The sequence below is a fragment of the Sciurus vulgaris genome, assembly GCF_902686455.1.
Source record: "Sciurus vulgaris genome assembly, chromosome: 5".
NCBI lineage: Eukaryota > Metazoa > Chordata > Mammalia > Rodentia > Sciuridae > Sciurus > Sciurus vulgaris.
Genome location: NC_136465.1, coordinates 111,480,354 through 111,503,686, shown reverse-complemented (window position 1 = coordinate 111,503,686; position 23,333 = coordinate 111,480,354). Strand labels below are relative to the sequence as shown.

Genomic DNA, 23,333 nt, shown 5'->3' with positions numbered 1-23,333 from the left:
TCTCCCTCTACCACATTTTATATCGCAACGTTCGCCCAGAGGGAAGGTCTGGGTAGGGCAATGGCACCAGGGCCTGAGCCCCTCAGCGCCACAACTGTTGCCTTGCCGCTCAGCCCAGGGCGCGAAGGCTCAATCCCGTTCTCGCGGGGAGAAACGTGGTTTTTACACGAGAATTTATGATTTCACCCTAACTCCCCTAGGGTCACGTGGTTCGCGCCTGCGTCTTCGCTTCCAGGTCTCTCCTGGGCTCGGACTGGCTGTTAACTCGGCTACAGGGTGTCGCGAGGTCCATTACGGAAGTAGATGCTTTGACTTTCGCTTCCTTAGCGGAAGCGTGTCAGACCTGGCGGTCGATTCGTAGCGGAAGTTCGTCACGTCGCAGTTGTCTCCGCACAGCGGATGTGTGTCGCCGCTGAGGTGACGCTGGGAAGTGCTTGCAGCCTCCGCCGCTGCCTTCTAGTAGAAGCGCTATGGAGGGAGAGAGGAAGAACAACAACAAACGGTGGTATTTTACTCGAGAACAGCTGGAAAATAGCCCATCCCGTCGTTTTGGCCTGGACCCAGATAAAGAACTTTCTTATCGCCAGCAGGCGGCCAATCTTCTCCAGGACATGGGACAACGTCTTAACGTGTATCCTTGTGGCCTAGGCCTTTGGCCTTGGAGTTGATTCTGCAGTGCCCAGGCGTTCAGGCCTCAGGCTCTGGTGGGGAAGGAAGAGGGTAAGAAGGTCGGCAGAAGCTGAATGTCTGGTGGGGAGAGCCCACGATCGGGCTGACCGAAGCTGTTCACGCTAGGGGAGCGAGGCGGAGTCAATTTCCCGCTCGCTCACCCGTGCCACCAACCTTGCTGGGAATTCGTTATTTTTTCCCGTCTTTGTGTTTTAGCCGGTATTTTCTTAGGCCTTCTTCACTGTGTTCTGACCTGCTTTCGTGACTTTGAGATTCTCCTAGATTCTGCTGCCTTAGGAGTCTGGTAGAAGTTTCACTGTTGACGTCTGTCCCCCAAACTTAGTGTGTAAAAAATTGTTTCGGCAGAGTCAGTACCTGAAAGTCTTACAAAGCTGGTCTAGACAGTACCCCACCATTGGTTCAAAATCCATTCCTCCTACTTAGTAGCTGTGTAAATAACCTGTCAAGTTCTTGGTCGTCTTGTCTGTAAAATGGATACCTCTTGCTTTTGATTCTGTGCCCCCCAAAATGCTAAACATTCAGACGTTCAAGAAGTATTGTTTGCTAGAGTGTTACAGAATTTCAGAGGAAGAGAAGATGTCAATTTAGGTTTGTAGGGATGTAGACCCGTGGATCTAAGTTTAATTTACCAAATATTGTGCCCTTAGGTTACTCAGGGTATTCGTTTTCAGTCATGTTTCAAAGATAAGGTAATTTAGTGATTCCCCCTCCGTAAGTATTTTCGTTTGTCAGAAAATATACTCATTTTGTGGTGGAGAAAACTAATTTTTTTAAAAAAATATTTTTCAGTTGTCGATGGACCTTTATTTTATTTATTTATTTATTTATATGTGATCCTGAGAATTGAACCCAGTGCCTCACATATGCCAGGCAGTCGCTGTGCCACTGAGCCACAACCCCAACCCTAATATACTTTTAAAGTCATTTCCACCCTGCTTAAAATTTTTTTTTTCTTGAATGAAGCTTTTGTATATGCAGCTTTCACTTAAATATGTTGCTGACTGTGATGTTTGTGTCTTAAGGATATGCTTGCTTCAAAAAAGGTGTCCTCTTTATTTCAGTTTGTTTCCTAAGCATCCAGTCTGTGGAATTAACCCCCGCCCCCAGTTGTATTTCAGTGTATCCTTAAAATTCCTTTAGTAGTATTTAGGTTGTTGCCATCATGGGACTGTGCCATCTTTATACTGCACATTGAGCACATTGTCTGCTGAGGTTTTTATTTTTTTGCGCTGCTAGGGATCAAACCTAGGGCCTCACCAATGCTAGGCAAGTGCTCTACCATTGTAGAAGTGCTACATTCCCAGATCTGCTGAGATCTTTAGAAGTAAAGCACTTAAAAGTTTTTCTAGGGGCTGTTGGTATAACTCAGAAGAGCAGTGCAGGCAAGTGCCAGGGTTTGAAAAGTATTTTCTTTTTAGTGAATGACTGTCTAGTCATTTTAAAATGTTTCTAGCCACCGGGATCACCAGGTGAGAATGCAGGGAAAAGTGGAACTGAAAAGTTAATTGCTGGAGTTTAGGTGAGAGATAGTGGAAATATGCCCAGGGGCCAAATTAGGGAAGACCTTGTAAATCATGTTAAAGAGATATCCTGAGTGAATGGATCATCATTGCAGGATTTGCAGAAGGCAAATGACAGGAAGATTTAAAAATTATTCAGTGTTGTTTATACATCTTGATTTACACATCCTCAGAAGTTTATTTTGTTGCTGTATATTCAGTAAATTTATATTAAATGTCTGTTAATTTATATTAAATACCGGGCACAGTGCTGCCAATAGGCGGTTCATAATTTTGGTGAAAGAAAACAAGACCTGCTTTTTGATTTGGAAAGGTAAGTATGATTTTCCCTTAGGATTAGCTACCGTCCTTGACCATGTGGTCTTTTTTTGTGGGGAGAAAGAGATTTTATTTTGGGAATTATACTGCCTGTCTGCCTGATTTGGACCTTAACTTGAGCTTTTCAGCTCACAATTGACTATCAACACAGCTATAGTATACATGCATCGATTCTACATGATTCAGTCTTTTACACAATTTCATCGAAATGTAAGTATATTTTCTTGTCTGGTGTAATCTTTTTTGTGATTGATTTCAACTGCCTGTTTTTGATAGGTCTTTGCTACTGAACTGGCATTTGAATTTTAGAATTTAGTGTTGTTCACTTTCATTATGTGTCAAACTACTGTTCTGAATTCAGCCTTGCAGTTTGCTGTTAAGTGTCTAGTTTTCTGGTAGGGTTAGTACATCCATAGAGTAGATGGATTCTCTAGTAAAGAAATAGATAAATGAACATTTAGTAAATTAATGTTTTTGAGCTGGAGGAGTAGCATTAAATGGGGCAATCTTGCTTAATTAAAATATTTAAAAAGGTAAATACATATATGATCAGAAAGACAAATGAATGTAAGTTACTTAGATTCTTTCAGAAACCTTTGATAAAATTCTGATGAATGATGGAGGGGAAGGTACATTATGTGATAAATGACTTAATAACAGAAATAAAATAATAGTAACGAAAGGGTTTTTTTTCTGGACAGAATTGTAAATACAGTAGTGCTGTTTTCAATTTTGCTACCTGAAATGGTCTTATCATTTTTAAAAAAATTTTTTATTGTAAACAAATGGGATACATGTTGTTTTTGTTTGTACATGGAGTAACAGCATACCATTTGCATATTCATAAATTTACAGAGTAATGATGTTTGATTCATTCCATTATTTTTTTCCTCCCCCCCCCCACCTATCCCACCTCTTTTCCCTCTATACAGTCCCTCCTTCCTCCATTCTTGTCCCACTCCCACCCCCCATTAAGTGTCATCATCCACTTATCAGTGAGATCATTCCTCTTTTGGATTTTTGAGATTGGCTTATCTCACTTAACATGATATTCTCCAATTTCATCCATTTGCCTGCAAATGCCATAATTTTATTATTCTTTATAGCTGAGTAATATTCCATTGTATATATATGCCACAGTTTCTTTATCCATTCATCAATTGAAGGGCATCTAGGTTGGTTCCATAGTCTGGCTATTGTGAATTGAGCCGCAATGAACATTGATGTGGCTGTATCTCTGTAGTGTGCTGATTTTAAGTCCTTTGGGTATAGGCCGAGGAGTGGGATAGCTGGGTCAAATGGTAGGTCCATTCCAAGTTTTCTAAGGTATCTCCACACTGCTTTCCAGAGTGGCTGCACTAATTTGCAGTCCCACCAGCAATGTATGAGTGTACCTTTTTCTCCACATCCTCTCCAACACCTATTGTTGCTTGTGTTTATCATTATTATAAATGATTTGGAAGTGAATACACAGTGATATCCTAGTTGCAGGTAAGACTATAATTGTTTAATAAAATCCCAAGGTAATAGGAATAAACTTTATGACTACTTTGTGGATTCGTGAGTCAAACATTTCATTATTATAATTGTTGTTTTTAAAAGGTTATGTTTTTGTGGGACTTGTTTCAGATTTAGGATAATACATTTTGAGTTTTTTTTTTTTTTAATCCTGTAGGAAGAGAATCAGTGAAGCTAGATATAGTTCCTGTAATGTAAGAAATTGGCAGAATCAGGATTTGGGAGTAAATGCACAGGGAATACTTTGGATCTGTGGATTAAGTATTCCTATTATATGCTTATTATCCAGTTTGACTTTTTTCTGTCCTTGTCCGCCATACTTCCAGTTATGCCCTTCCCTTTGCCAATACACCCTTATTAAGAGAGAGATAAACATGTTAGCATTTTAATGAGGCTGATAGCTCCAGAATAGAAGGGTGTGAATAAAGAGCAAAATTTATAGAGGTTTATAGAGTTGTTGGCAGTTTTGAAGGTTTTCTGTATTTCTTCTCTTTTATTACGATAAAGATTTGAAATCTTTATGAGATAAATTGAGATAAATTTCAATTTAGTTTTACTTTGTTCATATATAGGTTACTGTATCTTCCCTGTACTTTTTTTTTTTTTTTTTGGACGGTATATTACTAGGGATTGAATCTAAGGGTGCTTTATCACTAAGCTACATTCCCAATCCTTTTTATTATCTTTTCTTTTTTTAGTTTGTACATGTACATAATATATTTATTTATATGTAGTGCTGAGTATCAAACCTAGTGCTTTACATGTGCTAGGCAAGTGCTCTACTACTGACCTACAAACCCCAATCTCTACTTTTTATTTTTAATTTTTCTTTTTGGTACCAGGGATTGAACCCAGTGGTACGCAGTCACTGAGCCAACATCCCAGCCCCTTTTATTTTTTGAAACAGGGTTTCACTAAGTTGCTTAGGGCCTCACTAAATTGCTGAGGCTGGCTTGGAACTTGGGATCCTTTTGCTTCAGCCTCCGGAGCCATCGGTATGCTTTTTATTTTGAGACAGGATCTCTCTAACTTGCTGAGACTGGCCTCAAACTTATGGTCTTTCTGCCTCACCCTTCCATTTGGCTGGGATTACAGGCAGGCTTGGCTTCCGTATGCTTATATCTTTAAGATGCATCTTTTCTTTTTTTCCTTTATATTAGCAAGAATAGAGTCTTCCTTTTCTGTGCATTCTCCAAAGCATCCTGAGTAAACTGGTTGAATTAATTAATGCTCTGATAATTTTTAACATAGAGGTATCCTTTTGCATATCATAAGCTTTTCCAAAAATCCTGTCATTAGATTAATTTAGGGTCATTGTTCCTTTTTAGAAGATTGATTTTGGGCATATTGTGGGATTACAGATTGAAATTATCACCCCTTTACTACCTGAATTCTAAGAATTTAACTGTGGTGATTTTAAATTCAGATTTGAGAGGGTTTAACACATTGTTTTAGCATTAATGTTATATAACCCATCAAAAATCTAATGCATTTTTCATCTTACTTATAAAGATAATAAATTCACAAGGTAAAAATTAAGTTCATAAAGCAGAAAGTGAAAGCTCCTCTGTAATCCCTCCCTCTAGAGTTACCATTCATCAATGTTTGGCATAGTATCTCAGACGTTTTTCTGTACATAAACTAGCCATTTATGATTTCTATTTAAAAAATCATGTCTTAACTACATCACTGTTGTGCAGTTTGCCTTTATTACTTGATAGTGTATATTAGATATCTTTTTAAAATTTTTATTTGTACAGGGATGTACAAACTTTATTTTATTTATTTTTTATGTGGTGCTGAGGATTGAACCCAGTGCCTCACATGTGCTGGGCAAGTACTCTACCACTGAGCTACAAACCCAGATCATTTTTTTTTTTTTTTCCACATTATACTGGGGATTGAACCCAGGTGTGCTTTACCACCACTCTACATCCCTTTTTGTATTTTGTTTTGAGATAGGCTCTCACTAAATTGCCAAAGGCTGATCTTGAACTTGGTGATCCTCCTGCTTCATCCTTCCAAGTAGCAAGTAACTGGGATTATAGGTGTATGTTATTGTGCCCGGCTCATATTAGTTTCTCATCTTTTTAAATGGCCACATAATTTTTGTGTCACCATCATTTATTTAACTAGCTTCCTATTGGTGGATATTCAAGTTGTTTCTTTATTATAAATGTTACATGGGATAGTCTTATAAAGTACACTTATGTGAGATTTTAATGTAAATTTCAGTAGATCGATTTGCTGGGCCCAAGAGTATGCATATGTAAAATTTTCATTGTGTAATTCACTGAAAGATAGGACTATTCAGGAAAGTGTCCTTTTTTCTACATTCAAACTAACCACAAATATTCATTAATTTAAGAAATATTTGTTGAGTACTGTGCTCATCAAGTTCAAGGAATATATTGGTGAATTAGAGAGATGGGGTCAAATTATTTTCTTAATTTGCCTTTCTTCAATTAGTAAAGTTGAACTTCTTTTGCCTTTTGATTCTTGTTCTCATGATATTGAAATAAATGAATGGTGCTGACGAAATAGCTCATCTCGTTGGGTGCTTGCCTAGCATACGCATGACCGGGGTTCCAATCCCCAGGGCAGCAGGATGTGGAGATGGAAAAAAACAAAACAAAACAAAAAAAAACCCACTTCTGAAATAAATGAATGAAAAACTGTTGATTGTTGCCCCCTTTTTTTTAGCGTTCTGGTGTGTGTTCTCTCTTTTTTTTTTGATGGTACTGGGGATTTACCCAGGGGCACTCTGCCACTGAGCTGCATCCCAGCCCTTTTTATTTTTTATTTGGAGATAGTCTTGTGAAGTTGCTGAGGCTAGCTTTGAACTTGCCATCCTCCTACTTCAGCCTCCTAAATTGCTGGGATTAGAGGTGTGCTCCATTGTGTCCAACTTGTTCTGGTTATCTTATGTATATGAGCTCTTTACATATTAGAGCTGTTACCAGAGGTGAATATTTTTCTGTTTGTTGTATTTCTTTATTTATAGTGTTTTGGATCCTAGTGCCCATACCTTTCTTTTGTTTTTGTTCTTTTTTGAATTTGGTTACCTGGGATTAAACCCAGAGGCGCTTAACCTCGGAGCCATATCCCTGATCCCACTTTAAAAAAAAAAAAAAAAAAATTGAGACAGGATCTTACTAAGTTGCTTATGGCCTGCTAAATTGCTGACTTTGAACTTGTAATCCTTGTCTCAGCCTCTGTAGGCACTGAGACTACAGGGTGCACCACTGCATCTGGCTATTTTGATTTAAAAAAAATTTTTTTTATTGAGGTATAACATACAATAAAGGACAAAAATCTAAAACATTCAAATTAATTAATTTTTGCATTATATATTTGTAATTAACACCCTGGTAGAGATGTGTTAATGCTTTTTAATTTAAATGAATTTTATTTATTTAGTAGAGGTGGTTAAAAGACTTTTCTTCATTTAAATTCAAGAACTTTTTATTCTATTTGGGATATGAAATTTAACCTCATTAATTGAATTTCTATGTTTAAAAGCTTTCAAGTGATGAAATATAAAAGCAATGGTGGTTTTTGTGTTATTGTGTTGTATTTTATATAGTTCAAGATATGGTAGAGACCCACGCAGCAAAAAAAAAAAAAAAAAAAAAAAGTTGACCGGGGATGTGGCTTAGTGGTAGAACACTTGTCTAGCATGTGTGAGGCCCTGGTTCAATCCCTGTTTAATCTCCAGTATTACCAAAAAAAAAAAAAAAAAAAAAAAAAATCCAAGATAAAGCTTAATGGTTCAAAGTGTGGTTTCTGGGGTCAGACATGTCTAGATTTGGAACCTCTGGGCAAGTGACCATAGACCTCAGATTTCTCCTTTTAATAGTCATTGATAGTGTCTATTTATTTCATAGAATAGTTGATAAGGTTTAATTAAATGAATTTATAAAGTGCCTGGTCAAAGTAGACAGTCGATAACTTTTTTTAATGGAGAAATTTTTTTACTCAAATTGGTATAAGAATTTCTCTTAGAGAAACGTTGCCTTTAATGGGAAAATTATTGATAAGCCATCTTGAAAAGTGATCCCATGAGAAGCATATTCCATTATTTTTTCTCTGTGTATAAATACATACATATTTTTAGCGTTGCCCTATTTTTCCAGAGGTGATGCCTGTGGTTTTTTAAATTTTTTTTTTATTTTTACTCTTTGCTCACTCTAAACTTTATTTCCTAATACCTGAGTTACTATATTTTCTCTTCCTTAAAAACTAACTTTTAATGTTTCTCATCTTTTCATCCTTCTAGTCCTGTCTGCTAATTTTCCTAAATGTTTCTTACACTCCACATTTTTTCTAAAATCTTTAGTGTCACTCTTGTTGAAGATCTTTAGTGTTCTCAAAGCCCGTTATCTATTTCATTTAGCTGTTCAGTTTAGTGTTCAAAACGTTCTTCATGGACTGGGGTTGTAGCTCAGTGGTAGAGGGCTTGCCTAGCACATGTGAGGCACTGGCTTCTGTCTTCAGCACCACATAAAAATAAATAAATAAAAGTACTGTGTCCTACAACTAAAAATACATAAAAAAAAAAAATTCTTTATACCCTGAGACTTTGTATCTTAATGTTTAGCCCTTCATACTGACATTTTCTTTCATGCCCATTTTCTGCTAATTCTTTATTCCTAAAGTCAGGAATGCATATGTAGCAAGCTCAGTGTACAGCTGAAACAAATGTGAAGGAAAAGAGTTGTTACTATGAATTGAATATGTGGATAAAATTTTATTTAGAAAAATATAACAGGAAACAGTGGGGATACAAATAAGTATTAGAATGTTTCAGTTCTAGTTAGTAAAGTGAAATAGATTTTTAAGTCCTGTAAAACTATTTATTGCATTTCTGTGACTCCTGGTGAATTTTAGCTTTTACCATTGTAATCTTTGATTCATTGATACATTTTTTAATTAATTAATTTTCTTCGCAGCACTGGAGTTAAAATTTTAACCCTTGGCCTTACATATGGTAGGCAAGGGCTCAGCCACTGAACTATACACCCTTATAATCTTTTATATTGTTCAGTGCCTGAGTTTGTTGTCTACTTGTTTATTGGCTTGAATTTTTTTCCTTCCTAGATGCTTTCTTACATAGTCTCATGAGTATAATACTGTGCTTTATATTTTTTTAAAGATTTAATATTTACATATGTAAATGATGTGATTTACATACAGTAAAATTCATTGTTTTAAAGTATACAATTCACTGGTGTTTAGTATATTCATAAAATTGTGCAACCCTCACCACTGTGTAATTTCAGAACATTTACATCACCCCCAAAAACTTATCATCTGTTAGCAGTTATTCCCACTCTCTAAAACCCCTGGCATCCACTGAATTTTTTGTTTCTATGGATTTGCCTATTCTGCATATTTCAGTTTACAGTTTAAAAAACATAGAGTGCTGGGCGCTATGCCAAACACCAGTAATCCCAGTGACTTGGGAGACTGAGGGCAGGAGGATATTGAGTTCAAAGCTGGCTGTAGCAATTTAGTGAGGCCCTAAGCAATTTAGTGAGACCCTATCTCTAAATTAAAAAAAATAAATAAAAAGAACTGGGGATGTGGCTCAGTGGTTAAGTGCCCCTGGGTTCAATCCCTGGTACAAAAAAATAAAAACAACAAAACAAAAAAACAATGATTTGATACAAATTAAAGAATCTCACTTTTAAGTAGGAAGCTGTTTTTGTCTAGTTGCTTTACCCAACAATAGCTTTTAATGACAGTTTGAAGGATTGGTGTTTGAATGTGGACATGGATTAATGGATGGGAGAGGGGAAGGTGTTAAACATCGGGGGAAAGCATAAACAGGATGAAGAGGTTGGGACAAGTCAAAGACCTTGATTTGAGACTTAGCTTGTTTTTTCGTCTACCTTGATCTGTAAGTAAGTAATTATTTCTTTCTACCTAGTCTGTGGCTCCAGCAGCCTTGTTTCTCGCGGCTAAAGTGGAGGAACAGCCAAAAAAATTGGAACATGTCATCAAAGTAGCACATGCTTGTCTCCATCCACAGGAATCACTTCCTGATACTAGGAGTGAGGTAGGCAATTGATTGTACATTTTTCTCTATGTTGACTGTAACAGTCTTATAACTTGCTGAAGTTTGAATGTGGATTTATATCTCTTTTTTTTTTTTTCACTTACTATATCCAAAATATTTTCTTATCCATTTTTTTTAAACATCTTTTTTTGTTGTAGATGGACACGCCTTTATTTTATTTAATTTTATTTGTAATATTTTTAGTGTAGTTGGACAAAATAACTTTATTTTTATGTGGTACTAAGGATTGAACCCAGTGCCTCACACGTGCTAGGCAAGCCCTCTGAGCTATAACAGTTCCATATTTTCCTATCTTAATTAATCATCTACCTTTTTTTTTTTTTTTTTTTTTTTTTTTTTGGTGGTGTTGGAAATTGAACTCAGTACCTAATGCATTTTACCACTGGGTTACATACCTAACCCTGAAGGCATTCTTATAGATAGATTTTTGTTATGGATACTTAAAAAAAAGAAGAGTTTTGGGGGCTGCAGTTGTAGCTCAGTGCCGGAGCACTTACCTAGCATGTGTGAGGCACTGGGTTCGATCCTCAGTCCATATAAAAGTAAATAAAATAAAGGTATTATGCCCATCTACAACTAAAAATTTAAAAAAAATGAGTTCTGTCACTAATTTTTTCAGATCAACTTAAAATATCAGTATGAAAATGAACTAAATCTCTGGGTTGTTTTAAAGAAATTGTAAAAACACATAGAAAATTCAGATGCTTAAGAAACATTTCAACTGGGTGTAGTAATGCATGCTGTAATCCTAGTGGCTTGGGAGGCTGAGGCAGGAGCATTTCAAGTTCAAAACCAGCCTCAGTAACTTAGCAAGGCTCTATTAGCAAGACTGTCTCTAAATAATATATAACATGGACTGGGGATGTGGCTCACTGGTTAAGTGCTCCTGGGCTCAATCTCCAGTACTCAAAAATAAATAAATAAAAATAACACTTCAGATACAAGTTAAAATTCATCTTCCAATCTCCTGAGATGATGCTACTGATTATAGTTCCATATATACTCTTCCAGACCTTTATTCTATATTTGTATATGTAGCTTTTTGTTTTCTTCCATTCTTTCTTGACTTTCTTAAAGAAGGGAAACTCTTGGTTTTAGAAGTTGGTGGTTGGGGAGTATTGAGAAAATTTACATTTGTAGCTGATTGAGGAAAAAGTATGGATTTCTAATGTGATATTATTTAAGTTTCTTAAAATGAGTGCATGGGTCCTTCTTTTATGAAATAAATGGAATTGTATGTTTTCTTTTGAATATATGGAGCAAAGTTTTGCTTTTGGGGGGTTTGTTTTATTTTTAGTAATAATCCTTCCTAATTATTTTATTTATTTATTTTTGTACCAGGGATTAAAGGCAAGGGCGCTTAACCACTGAGTCATATCCCCAGCCATTTTTTATACTTTATTAGCGACAGGGTCTCACTAAGTTGCTTAGGGCCTTGCTAAGTTGCTGAGGTTGGCTTTGAACTTAGAATCCTTCTCCTTAGCCTCCCCAGCTGCTGGGATTATAGGCACGCGCCACTGTGCCCAGCCTAATTATGTTTTGCATGGCAATGGCTGACCTTCATTTTTCTCTTTGGCTCACAATGGTACTTCTTGTTAAAGAGTGATTACTATAGATTTTTATTTAGGTTTGAGAGTAGTAAATGCCACTGGTTCATATAATTGAGTTAACAAAGTAAAATGAAAACATATCCCCACTTTTTTTTCCTTCTCCAAAACATATTTACATAATTTCTTACCTGAGCCTTCAGTCCTTTTGAAATAGTTAAAGATATTTTCTCTACTATATGGAAAGGAGAACTAGCATAGCTTCAGTCCTTATTGGATTTATTCAAATCATAGAACTAAGTGGAAAGTTAACTTCAATATAGGTCTCTGAATTCCTGACCCAGATCTCATTTTCCTAGAGATCATTACTTTCTAATAGAAGTAAAATGAAAGCCACATTTGTGAAAATTGAAACATTTTCAGTTTTTATTAAATTTTATTAAAAATCTTCATTTTGTAGGCTGGGCTTGTGAGCTTAGTGTAGAGTTCTTGCCTAGCATATATAAGGTCCTGGATTCCATTCCTAGCACTAGCAAAAAAAAAAAAATCCTCATTAAAAAAATAATTTTAATACATTTTATGTAACTTAGTGTCTCTAAAATATTTTCATTTCAGCACAGTATTTAAAAGTTACTAAATTTTACATCCTTTTTTAAAAATCAAGTGTTTAAAATCCACTATTTATTTTATAGCCACATGTGGCTAGTGGCTATAGGTTTGACTGGCACAAATCTGGATTTTTTTTTTTTTTTTTCATTTTTCCTTTGAACTCTTATATTAGTTTTTAAAAATCTAGTATCCCAAAGAGATGCTTATGATACTACAGGAAGGATTCTGCAAATGTATTTTAATGGTGTTGGAAAAAGGTGTTAACATAAATTTTTTGTGTCTAAATCATTTTAATTTTAACACAAAATGTTAGACTGGTGTGGTGGCACACACCTATAATCCCAGTGGCTCAGGAGGCTAAGGCAGGAGAATTGTAAATTCAAAGCCAGCCTCAGCAACTTAGAGAGGCCAGTGAAAAATAAAAAGAACTGAATGTGGGTCAGTGGTTAAGTGCCCTTGGTTCAATCTCTGGTATGAAAAAAAAAATTAGTCTGAAAATGAACAAAATCTGGTGCTTTTTCTACAGCTATATAAAGTTTTATTGTGTCTGCTTTACTTTTTTTTGGTGGCGGGGGGTACTAGGGATTGAACACAGGGACACTCAACCACTGAGCCACATCCCCAGCCCTATTTTGTATTTTATTTAGAGACAGGTCTCACTGAGTTGCTTAGCACCTCGCTGTCATTGAGGCTAGCTTTGAACTCGAAATCTTCCTGCCTCAGCCTCCTGAGTCTCATGGATTACAGGCATTCGTGTTACTTTTTTTTTTTTTTTAAATAAAGGAAAATCTGGGCTGGGGAGATAGCTCAGTGGGTAGAGTGCTTGCCTTGCAAGCACAAGGCCCTGGGTTCGATCCCCAGCACAGCAAAAAAAAAAAAAAAAAAAAAAAAAGGAAAAAGAAAAAGGAAAATCTGTGACGCTTGGGAATAGGGATAAGGATTGTATTTCAATTCCTACTTTACCTCATGACTCCACCTCTGCCTTTTATTGTTTGGATTCTCTGGAAGGAATTGTTACAGTTGTTTATATTTTATATATTATGCCTTTTTAGGAAATAATTTCTGACTTCTCATCTGTAGGCTTACCTGCAGCAAGTTCAAGATCTGGTGATTTTAGAAAGCATAATTTTGCAAACTTTAGGTAAGTGTATTTTCCTTTAAAAGATTAAAAATCATATGTATAATATAATGATTTGACATTAAAAATTACAAAATAGAAAACAGTAAGAAAATCCCTTGGGAAGGTTTTTGCAAAGTATCCCGTATGTTTCCAGATTATAGAGGTTGTAGAACTTAGAGTTTAACCTTACCTGTACCATAGGGGGAATCTTTGAAATAGCAGTGAGGTTTTTTTTTTTTTTTTTTCCCCCCCAACTCTAGGGTTCTTTTTTAGGGCTTGGCAGTTTTTAATCTGATAAATAATGTCAAAACTGTCTAAAGAGGGCTGGGGAGATAACTCAACTGGTAGAGTGCTTGCCTCGTAAGCACAAGGCCTTGAGTTCAATCCCCAGTATCGCAAAAAAATAAAAAATAAATTAAAAAAAAAACTGTCTAAAGAACAGTTTCCTTCCATGGATTATTCTGTTCTTTCAGTTTTTATATTTAGATACAGCATTTATTTGTAAAATTGGTAACCAGTGTTCAGCACAGCACAGTGAAAGTGGAGGAATTCAAGCTGTAGTGATTGCATGAGCAACTCTGATGATGCATAGCAAATATGAAAATAAGGATTTTATTTTTCCTGTTCTTTAGGGCTATCATTTTTTCTTATCCTTATGTATGGTAGGATTTCATGAGTTGTTTTGAAAGTTATTGGTACAACTGTATTTTTTTTTGCACATGTATCTGTGCACGTTGAGTTCTTCCAGCTACTCAGGTGATTGAGATGGAAAGGTTGCAAGTTTGAATTTAGACTGGGCAATTTAGTGAGACCCCTTCTCAAAAATGAACTGAAGTAGCTGGGCGCAGTGGTGCATGCCTGTATTCCTAGCAGCTTGGGAGGCTGAGGCAAGAAGATCACAAGTTCAAAGCCAGCCTCAGCAAAAGCGAGGTGCTAAGCAACTCAGTGAGACCCAGTCTCTAAATAAAATACAGAAATAGAGCTGGCCTAGTGGTTGGTGTCCCTCAATTCAGTCCCTGGTACCCCCTACCAAAAAGAAAAGAAGAAATGAAAAGGGCCAGTGATGTAGCTTGGTGGTAGAGCCTCCCTGAGTTCAATTCCCAGTACTAACAACCCCCCCCTTTTCTTTTAAATGAAGAAACTAGTAAGATACAATTCACAAAAATAAGTTATCCTTTCAGAATAAATTTATATCATGTCAATTTCTCAGAATTTATCATATCTAGAAAATTTTATATACTTAAGAAGGTAAACTTAATTCAAAAGTAATTTTTATAGGCACACTTATCCTACTTAATTTTTGTAAAGACCATTTGAGATTTGATAAAATGATCAGTATTGAAATAGATGATGAGATGGTGAGAGAGGAATAGGTTTTAAAATATTTTTCTAGGATAAGCTTTAGAAGGTAGTCATAATTCCAGTGACAGCTTCTTCTAGCTTATATTATGTTCTACCATCCCTAAAATATTTTGTGTTTAGAGGTTTTTGGTTCTTCAGTGTTTTTGAGATCTTACTGGTACTCTCTAGCTTAGAGTGGAACAACTTTGGAGATAATATATTTTAGAGAAGAATATGCTGCATACTTTGACTCAGTCTCTAAACAGTAATGTTGGGAGAGAGAAATGAGGGTGGCCTTTAACAATGACTCAACTAAAAGAAATATGAAATGTGTTGAGTATCTTTGGCTTTTTAACCAGTTTTTTGTTGTTATTGTTGAAGGCTTTGAATTAACAATTGATCACCCACATACACATGTGGTAAAGTGCACTCAACTTGTTCGAGGTAAGAAATCTCAACTTGTGATGACTATCTTAAATTGTCTTACCATTTAGAAGCTATGATTTGCCATGAACAAATATATAATATACTTGCTTTGTCCAGAAGTTTAATTGAAAGTACTTGGCTTTAATCAAAATGATTGGTCTTGGCTTGGAGTTTTTCCATTGGGTTCTTATTATTAATGCTTTTAGGTAATCCACAGTTAACAGAATTAACACCTTAGCTGGGCACGGTGGTTTATTGTGCCTGTAATCCCAGCAACCTAGGGAGGCTGAGTTAGGAGGATCATGAGTTCAAAGCCAGCCTCAGCAAAAGCAAGGCGTTAAGCAACTCAGTGAGAACCTGTCTAAATAAAATCATAGTAAGACTGGAGATGTGGCTCAGTAGTTGAGTACCCCTGAGTTCCATCCCTGGTACAACCCCCCCACCAAAAAAAAAAAAAAAAGAGAGAGTTAATACCTTGAGGGTGTTTGTCAAAGCTGTGGGGAGGGGGAACCTAATGGCAATTTTAAGGAAGTCTTGGGAGTGGGTGATCTTATTTTAATTGTGGGGTTGATTAAAGACCACTCAGATGATTGCATAGAATTTGTCATTTCCATGCTTGACAATTCCTTAGCAGGACTTTTCTTTTTATTCTAGTTTAATGATAGTAGCTATAATTGAACGAAACCTAGTTCCTCTTATTTTATTAATTCGTTTATTTTTTTGCAAAGCCCTCACACACGTTATGCAAGCAATATACCGCTGAGCTACACCCCAAGCCCTCAGTTCTTCTTATTTCATTTACATTGTAGTATCAAGAATATCTGGGACTGGGGGTATAGCTCAGTGTAGAGCACTTGCTTAACATGTGTGACCCTGCGTTTGAACTCTGCCCCTGCAAAAAGAAAAAAAAAAATCTGAACACCTTCGTGCATTTAATGCTTTTTAGAGATTTGTAGACAAAACTGATAATTGGTCTTATTTTACCTTTTAATAATGTGTTTTATGTGAAAATTTATAAGCATTAAAATTACACATGAGCAAAAGATGGAATTAAACAGATTTAATATTAAAAAGACTTAAATTCTAAAGAAGATAAAAAGTCAGGCAAGGGGGACTGGAGTTGTGGCTTAGTGGTAGAGCGCTTGCCTAGCATGTGTGAGGCACTGGGTTCATTTCTCAGCGCCACATATAAATAAATATGAATAAAATAAAGCTCTTTAAAAAAAAAAAAAAAAAGGTCAGGCAAGGATGTGTGTAATCCCAGCCATTCTAGAAGCTGAGCAGGACAATTACAAGTTTGAGATCAGCCTTGGGAACGTAGCCAGAATTTGTCTCAAAATTAAAAAAAAAAAAATAATAATAGTAATAATAATAAGAGCCGGGATGTAACTGTTGTAAAGTACCCCTGGGTTCAATCTCCAGTACTGTCAAAAGAAGAAAAAAGATAAAAATTTGCTTTGTCACCCAGGGCAGATTTTTTTAGGAAGAGGAACATGGTGTTTTATTTTTTTTTTTTCATTTCATTTATATTAAATAACCAAAGCTATTTGATGACTTGGGGATTAAATCACAGGCAACTCAATTAAAAACTTTTTTCTTTTTCCTAAGCAGAAGTCACTTTTCCCAAATACATCAAGGTCTTCTAGATTCTAATCTTGCTGTCATATCATATTAGTTCATTCCTTGGCTTAATGTTTCTCAATGATCCCTTGGATCAGAATATCTGTGTTACTTATATCTCCTTCAGAAATATTGAATCAAACTCTAGGGAGAAGGCTCATTAATTATATTTTAAAACAAATAGCCCCATAACCCAGTATGCAGAATAAAGCTTGAGTCCCTAGGTCTGGAAGCAGTATAATTATTAACATTAAAATAATTAAAATAAAAAATCTCTAGGGGCTGGGCATGCCTGAGCAAGGCTGTAAGCAACCTAATAAGACTCTGTCTCAAAATCAAAAGGAAAGAAGTCTAGGGATGAGGCTCAGTGATTAAGCACCCTGATATCCCTGCCAAAAATCAACAGCAACAACAACAAAACATTAGGGCATAGGAGTGTAGTTCAGTGGTAGAGCAGATATTTAGCATACATGTGACCCTGGGCTTAATCCCCAGGACCCCCTTCTCCCCTCAAAAAAAATTGCTATTTCCTTTGGTAGAATATAGAAATCAGGTGATGAGCTATTTCTGCCTCATTTACTACTCTGTTCACACAGTAACTTGCAAATGTAAATGCTTACTAAATATTTGTTGATTATGAATGGCACTAATAACTTTTCCTTTTTTTTTTTTTTATAGCAAGCAAGGACTTAGCTCAGACATCTTACTTCATGGCAACCAACAGGTTTTTATATTTCAATTTTTTTCCCTTCAGTTTTTGGGGCTTGGCTTTTACTTGGACTGGAATTGTCACTTTTTGAGGGGTATATAGAACCTGTTAGTAAAATAGAACCAAAAGACCCAGGCTTTGAAATATTCTTTGATGCAGTGTGATATAGACAATTCTCTGGTGAATGTAGTTTTTTTTCCCTGCAGTTTTCACGTTGTACCTTAGAGTTCCATGGTGCTTTTTAATTTGCTAAGGTGACGTAATTATTTAGTAGTGATTCTTTTGATAGCCTGCCCATTCTGCATGTGTTACTTTGTTTTAAAATAACCAAGAGCACAGTTTTGAAAATTCATGTAAGTCTAGAACTCATTAGTAGTAACTAATTTGGAAGATTTTGCTATAATTATGATGTTTCCTTTGCCCAGGTGTACGTGTATGTATGTAGATTTGGACATATTTTTTCTTCTTTTTAAAAAATTATTTGTACTATAACTTTACACCGAACAACTTGCTTACTCTCATCTCTGATCCTCCAACAATAATGTTTGTTTATAGAAATTGAAGATACCCTTAATAACTTTAGGGCTAATAAGTTCAGTTTTATGACCTAAGTGTGAATTTATTGAAATTAACCATCAGTCAAACATGTTCACACTTGAGAACGATTTTTTTTTTTTTTTTTGTACTGGGGATGGAACCCAGGGGTGCTTTATCACTGAACCAGAGCCCCAGTCCTTTTTATTTTTCATTTTGAGTCAGGGTCTTAGTAAGTTGTTTAGGGCCTCAGCTAATTTGTTGAGGCTGGCCTTAAACTTGTGGTCCTCCTTCCTCGGCCTCCCAAGTTGCTGGGATTACAGGCATGTGCCACCATGCCCAGCTTGTTGTCTGTTCATTATTTTAAATAGCCCAGAACTATGATTGGCAAAAGAGAGGTTGATTTTTAGGGTATGTACTTGGTATTTGATTAAGGATTAAACACAAAAACCCTTAAAATTTTCCTAACAAAGTTCTGAGCTTATTCTCCAGATAATAGGTAATAAAGATTTTCTTCTTTGCTTGGATACTGGTCTAGAAGTCAGTATTTTAAAAAACATGGATAAGTATCTTTTTTGTTTTGTTTTGTTTTGAGTACCTAGTCGGTGTATGAATTGAATGATATGTAGAAAAGAAATTTAGAAATGTTGTTAGCCTGCACCGTGGGTTAATAGAAGATCATTATTGAGTGCTGAATCAGAGCATAGGATAGTTCTTGCCCTCTCTCTCCTGTGTATTTTTAGACTTTTTTTTTTTTTTTTTTTTTTTTTAATAATGGAGAGTTTTAGCTTTGGGTTGAGAATTGAGAGCTCATGAACACTCTCTGTTTCCTTCCCTCTGATGTCAGCCTGCATTTGACCACATTTAGCCTGCAGTACACACCTCCTGTGGTGGCCTGTGTCTGCATCCATCTGGCTTGCAAGTGGTCCAACTGGGAGATCCCAGTCTCAACTGACGGGAAGCACTGGTGGGAATATGTTGACGCCACTGTGACCCTGGAACTTTTAGATGGTAAGTTTTAGAGTGTAAGGGACCTTGAAAAGCTCTTGCTCTTGATCTGTCACCTATCTGGTCAAAGGTGACTTGATTCAGAAGAAAATAGTGAGTTAAGTTGGTTGAGGTTATTCCTGTTTTATTACCTCTGTCTCTCAGTCTTTCTTGAATGTTTTATTTGTAGAATTGACACATGAATTTCTACAGATTTTGGAGAAAACTCCCAGCAGGCTCAAACGCATTCGGAATTGGAGGGTAAGAGTCATTGCTGTCAATTTGTTCCTTTTTTTTTTTTTTTTTTTTTGACTGCACCAGGGAATATACCAGAATTGGATTTGTGCCCTGCTTTGGAATTTCCCTTTTCATAGTTATGCAGTAATCATGACTTCATAGCTTGGATACTGGCCAAAAGTCAATGGTTGTAGGTGATAGCATGTTTTGCTTTTATCACAAGTTATGCAATACTCGTGATAATGATTATTCAGTAACCTACATTATTTAAGTATTTTCTATGTAGAGACTGTTAGGGAAGAAAAGATGGCTTCTCTGAGTCAGAGTATTGGCTACTGGTAGAGGCCAGATACAGTTAAAAAGGTAGAGCTGGTAAGCTGGGTTTGGCACTGCCTGTAGTCCCAGCAACTCAGGGACTGAGGCAAGAGGATCGTTCAAAGCCAGCCTCAGCAATTTAGTGAGATTCTAAGCAGCTTAGTGAGATCCTGTTTCAAAATAAAAAATAAAAAGGGCTGGGGATGTGGCTCAGTAGTAAAGCACCCCTGGGTTCAATCTCTGATACTGAAAAAAAAAAAAAAACAAACCAAAGGTTAGAACTGCTGTCATAATTTTATCTTTAAATCTTTGTTGACTCTTTGATATTACCTACTCTTAAAATGGGTTTTAGAATTTTTCACGTAGATTGCAGCTTAAAGTTATATTTCAGATATTTTTCAAAGTCTTACTTAGGAATGATTATTCCTTTTTGTTTTTTCTTTCCTCTGCACATCATCAGTTGGAAAGTTTGTTTGAAAATATTTTCCTTGGGGCTGGGGGTTTAACTCAGTGGTAGAGCACATACTTGTCATGCCCTGGGTTTGATCCTTAATGCCAGAAAGTTTCCTTCATTTTTCATAAATCCATACTGACAAGTATAATTACATTCTCCTAAATTGAGTGAGTTGCAGAAAATGTGTGCCTCTTAGAAGCTTAGGGTTAGTAGGGTTGAGAGCTGGACACAGTGGTGCATGCCAGTAATCCCAGTGACTTGGGAGGCTGAGGCAGTAGGATTGCAACTTGAGGCTAGCCTCAGCAACTTCAAGAGGCCCTAAGCAAGATTGTATGAAAATAAAAAGTACTGGACTGGAGACGTAGCTCAGTGATAAAGCACTGAGTGGTTCAATTCCCAGAAAATAGGCCCCCCTCACCACCACCCACTGCCACTGCCAAGGGGAAAAAAGAACAAAAGTAGGCTTCAGAGCATATAATTCATCTTTCACTTTCACTTAAATTTCTAGAATTTAAGGACTAACTACAATCACAAGCAATCATACTGAATGTTTATGAATGATTTTCAGATGAGCATAATTTTGTTTTGTTGCTGTTGCCTTGTAACATTAGTATGATCTGATTGACAGTTTTAAATTCCTTTATGAGGATAATATATTTATTTGCTCTCCTGTTAGGGGGGGCGCCTCCTCATTGTTGTGACTTGTTGCAGCAAGTACAATCTACTCATTTTACTGGGTTTTAATTTAATAAATTATCTGAAATGATGTTATTTGCTTCATTTAGGCATGCCAGGCTGCCAGGAAATCAAAAGCAGATGACCGAGGAGCAGATGAAAACACTTCAGAGCAGACAATTCTCAATATGATTTCCCAGAGCTCTTCGGACACAACTATTGCAGGTTTAATGAGCATGTCAACTTCGTCTACTACAAGTGCAGTGCCTTCTCTTCCAGTGTCTGAAGAGTCATCAAGCAACTTATCCAGTGTGGACATGTTGCAGGGTGAACGTTGGATGTCCTCCCAGCCTCCTTTTAAACTAGAACCTGCTCAGGGTCATCGGACTAATGAGAATTTAGCACTTATAGGAGTTGATCATTCCTTACAACCAGATGGTTCAAATGCATTTATTTCCCAGAAGCAGAGTAGTAAGAGTGTGCCATCAACTAAAGTATCCCTGAAAGAATATCGTGCAAAGCATGCAGAAGAGTTGGCTGCCCAGAAGAGGCAACTGGAGAACACGGAGGCCAGTGTGAAGTCACAATATGCGTATGCTGCCCAGAATCTCCTGTCTCATCATGATAGCCATTCTTCAGTCATTCTGAAGATGCCCATAGAGGGCTCAGAAAACCCTGAGCGGCCTTTTCTAGAAAAGGCTGACAAAACATCTCTCAAAATGAGACTCCCAGTGACTGGTGGTGATAAAGCTGCCTCTTCAAAACCAGAGGAGATAAAAATGCGCATTAAAGTCCATGCTGCCGCTGACAAGCACAATTCTGTAGAGGACAGTGTCACAAAGAGCCGGGAACACAAAGACAAGCACAAGACTCACCCATCTAATCACCATCATCATCATAATCACCATTCACACAAGCACTCTCACTCACAGCTTCCAGCTGGTACTGGGAACAAACGTCCAGGTGATCCAAAACATAGCAGCCAGGCAAGCACATTAGCACACAAAACCTATAGCTTGTCTAGTTCTTTCTCATCTTCGAGTTCCACTCGTAAAAGAGGTCCCCCTGAAGAGACTGGAGGAGCAGTATTTGATCATCCAGCCAAGATTGCCAAGAGTACTAAATCCTCTTCCTTAAATTTCTCCTTTCCTCCTCTTCCTACAATGGCCCAGTTGCCTGGGCATAGCTCAGACACAAGTGGCCTTCCCTTTTCGCAGCCTAGCTGTAAAACTCGAGTTCCTCATATGAAACTGGATAAAGGTCCCACTGGGGCCAATGGTCACAATACAACCCAGTCAATAGACTATCAAGATACTGTGAATATGCTTCACTCCTTGCTCAGTGCCCAAGGTGTTCAGCCCACTCAGCCCCCTGCATTTGAATTTGTTCATTCTTATGGTGAATATCTCAATCCACGGGCTAGTGGAATGTCCTCCAGATCTGGCAATGCAGACAAACCCCGGCCACCACCTCTACCATCAGAACCTCCTCCACCACTTCCACCCCTTCCTAAGTAAAAAAAAAAAAAAAAAAAAAAAAAAAGGGAGGGGGGGGGAAAAAAAAATTTCTCTAAAAACATGTGCTTTTTTTTTTTTTTTTTTGACTACTGATATTGGACTGAGAAAATTACTTTCCTTATGAAATATGTCCCCCTTCTTGGACTAGGGAATAAATTGATATTGAGAGATAGGTGGGAGGGTGGTGGAGGGCCTTGGTTATTATATCTGCTGCCTCATACATTTAACTATTTTATAGTTTTTACTGGTATTAGAGAGGTGGGAATGTGTTGAAGCTGTGAAGGAATAAGAACACTTTTTCTAGGCCTCTCCACTTCCTAATTAGATTGATTGGAGTAGTTATCTTCCCTCTTCTTGCCAGAACTGAACCATGGAGGGTTTGTTTTATCAAGTAATTGTGGGTTCTTTTGATGTTTAATATATCAGAAGAGAGGAAGTATTTAAACGTCACAAAATCTTTTAAGAGACTTTTAAAAAATAATTTAAAGAAAGTAAGTTATCTGTTTAGTTTTTTTATATAATTGGGAAGGGGATAGGAATTTTGCTGTGTGTATGAGGTACATAGCAATGACTCCTGGGGGGTGGGATTGGAGGGTGGGAATGTGTGCAGGTGGGTGGGAGGGTAGGCTTTTGGCCAAGAGTTCTGAAATAGGCTCAGTCCACTTAAAGTGTTGAGACCTTTAAGTGTGTATGTAAGCGTGAATGTGTGGATGTTTTTAAGTGTGTGTGTTTTAAAAAATCATGTTATATCTTTCCCTCGCTGTCCTTTACCATTTTCACTTCCTAACAGTCTACTAGAGAGAACATGGTTGGCCTTGAGAACATGAAGGAAGAGGCATGTATTTCCCCCTTTATGTCGTGATTGAGGAGTAGCACTCAAACTTCTAGTTTGGGCAAGTGCAGCCAATGACCTGATTCTCAACTCCATTTTAAAACTTCCTTTTTTACAGCTTCGTTCTTTTTAAGGCAGAACAGAGGGGTTGAGGAAGAAGGGTTAGAGAGCAAGGCCAGTTTATGTCCTACAGATTTGTGTATATCTGTTTTTCAAGTTGGGCTTTGGGAAAGTGTTCAGATGAGAGTGTTCTCAGGGTCTTTGAAGGGAAGGGAATGTGCT

At 36.9% G+C, this 23,333-nt stretch overlaps 1 protein-coding gene across 2 annotated transcripts; it reads left to right on the top strand.

Moving 5' to 3' along the window:
- The first annotated feature begins 218 nt into the window (after nucleotides 1–218).
- CCNT1 (cyclin T1) lies at nucleotides 219–22,793 on the top strand. 2 transcript variants are annotated; one of them, XM_079139574.1, is made up of 9 exons: nucleotides 220–631; nucleotides 2,657–2,738; nucleotides 9,979–10,107; nucleotides 13,365–13,425; nucleotides 15,127–15,189; nucleotides 17,470–17,515; nucleotides 18,882–19,045; nucleotides 19,212–19,282; nucleotides 20,813–22,793. In XM_079139574.1, the coding sequence occupies exons 1-9, from the start codon at nucleotides 471–473 to the stop codon at nucleotides 22,217–22,219; spliced, it is 2,184 nt and encodes a 727-aa protein (XP_078995700.1). In that variant the 5' UTR covers nucleotides 220–470; the 3' UTR covers nucleotides 22,220–22,793. The 2 variants fall into 2 exon arrangements, 1 of the variants encoding a protein (XP_078995700.1); XR_013763778.1 differs by lacking the exon at nucleotides 18,882–19,045 and having other exon boundaries at nucleotides 219–631; nucleotides 20,813–20,954.
- The last annotated feature ends 540 nt before the right edge of the window (nucleotides 22,794–23,333 follow it).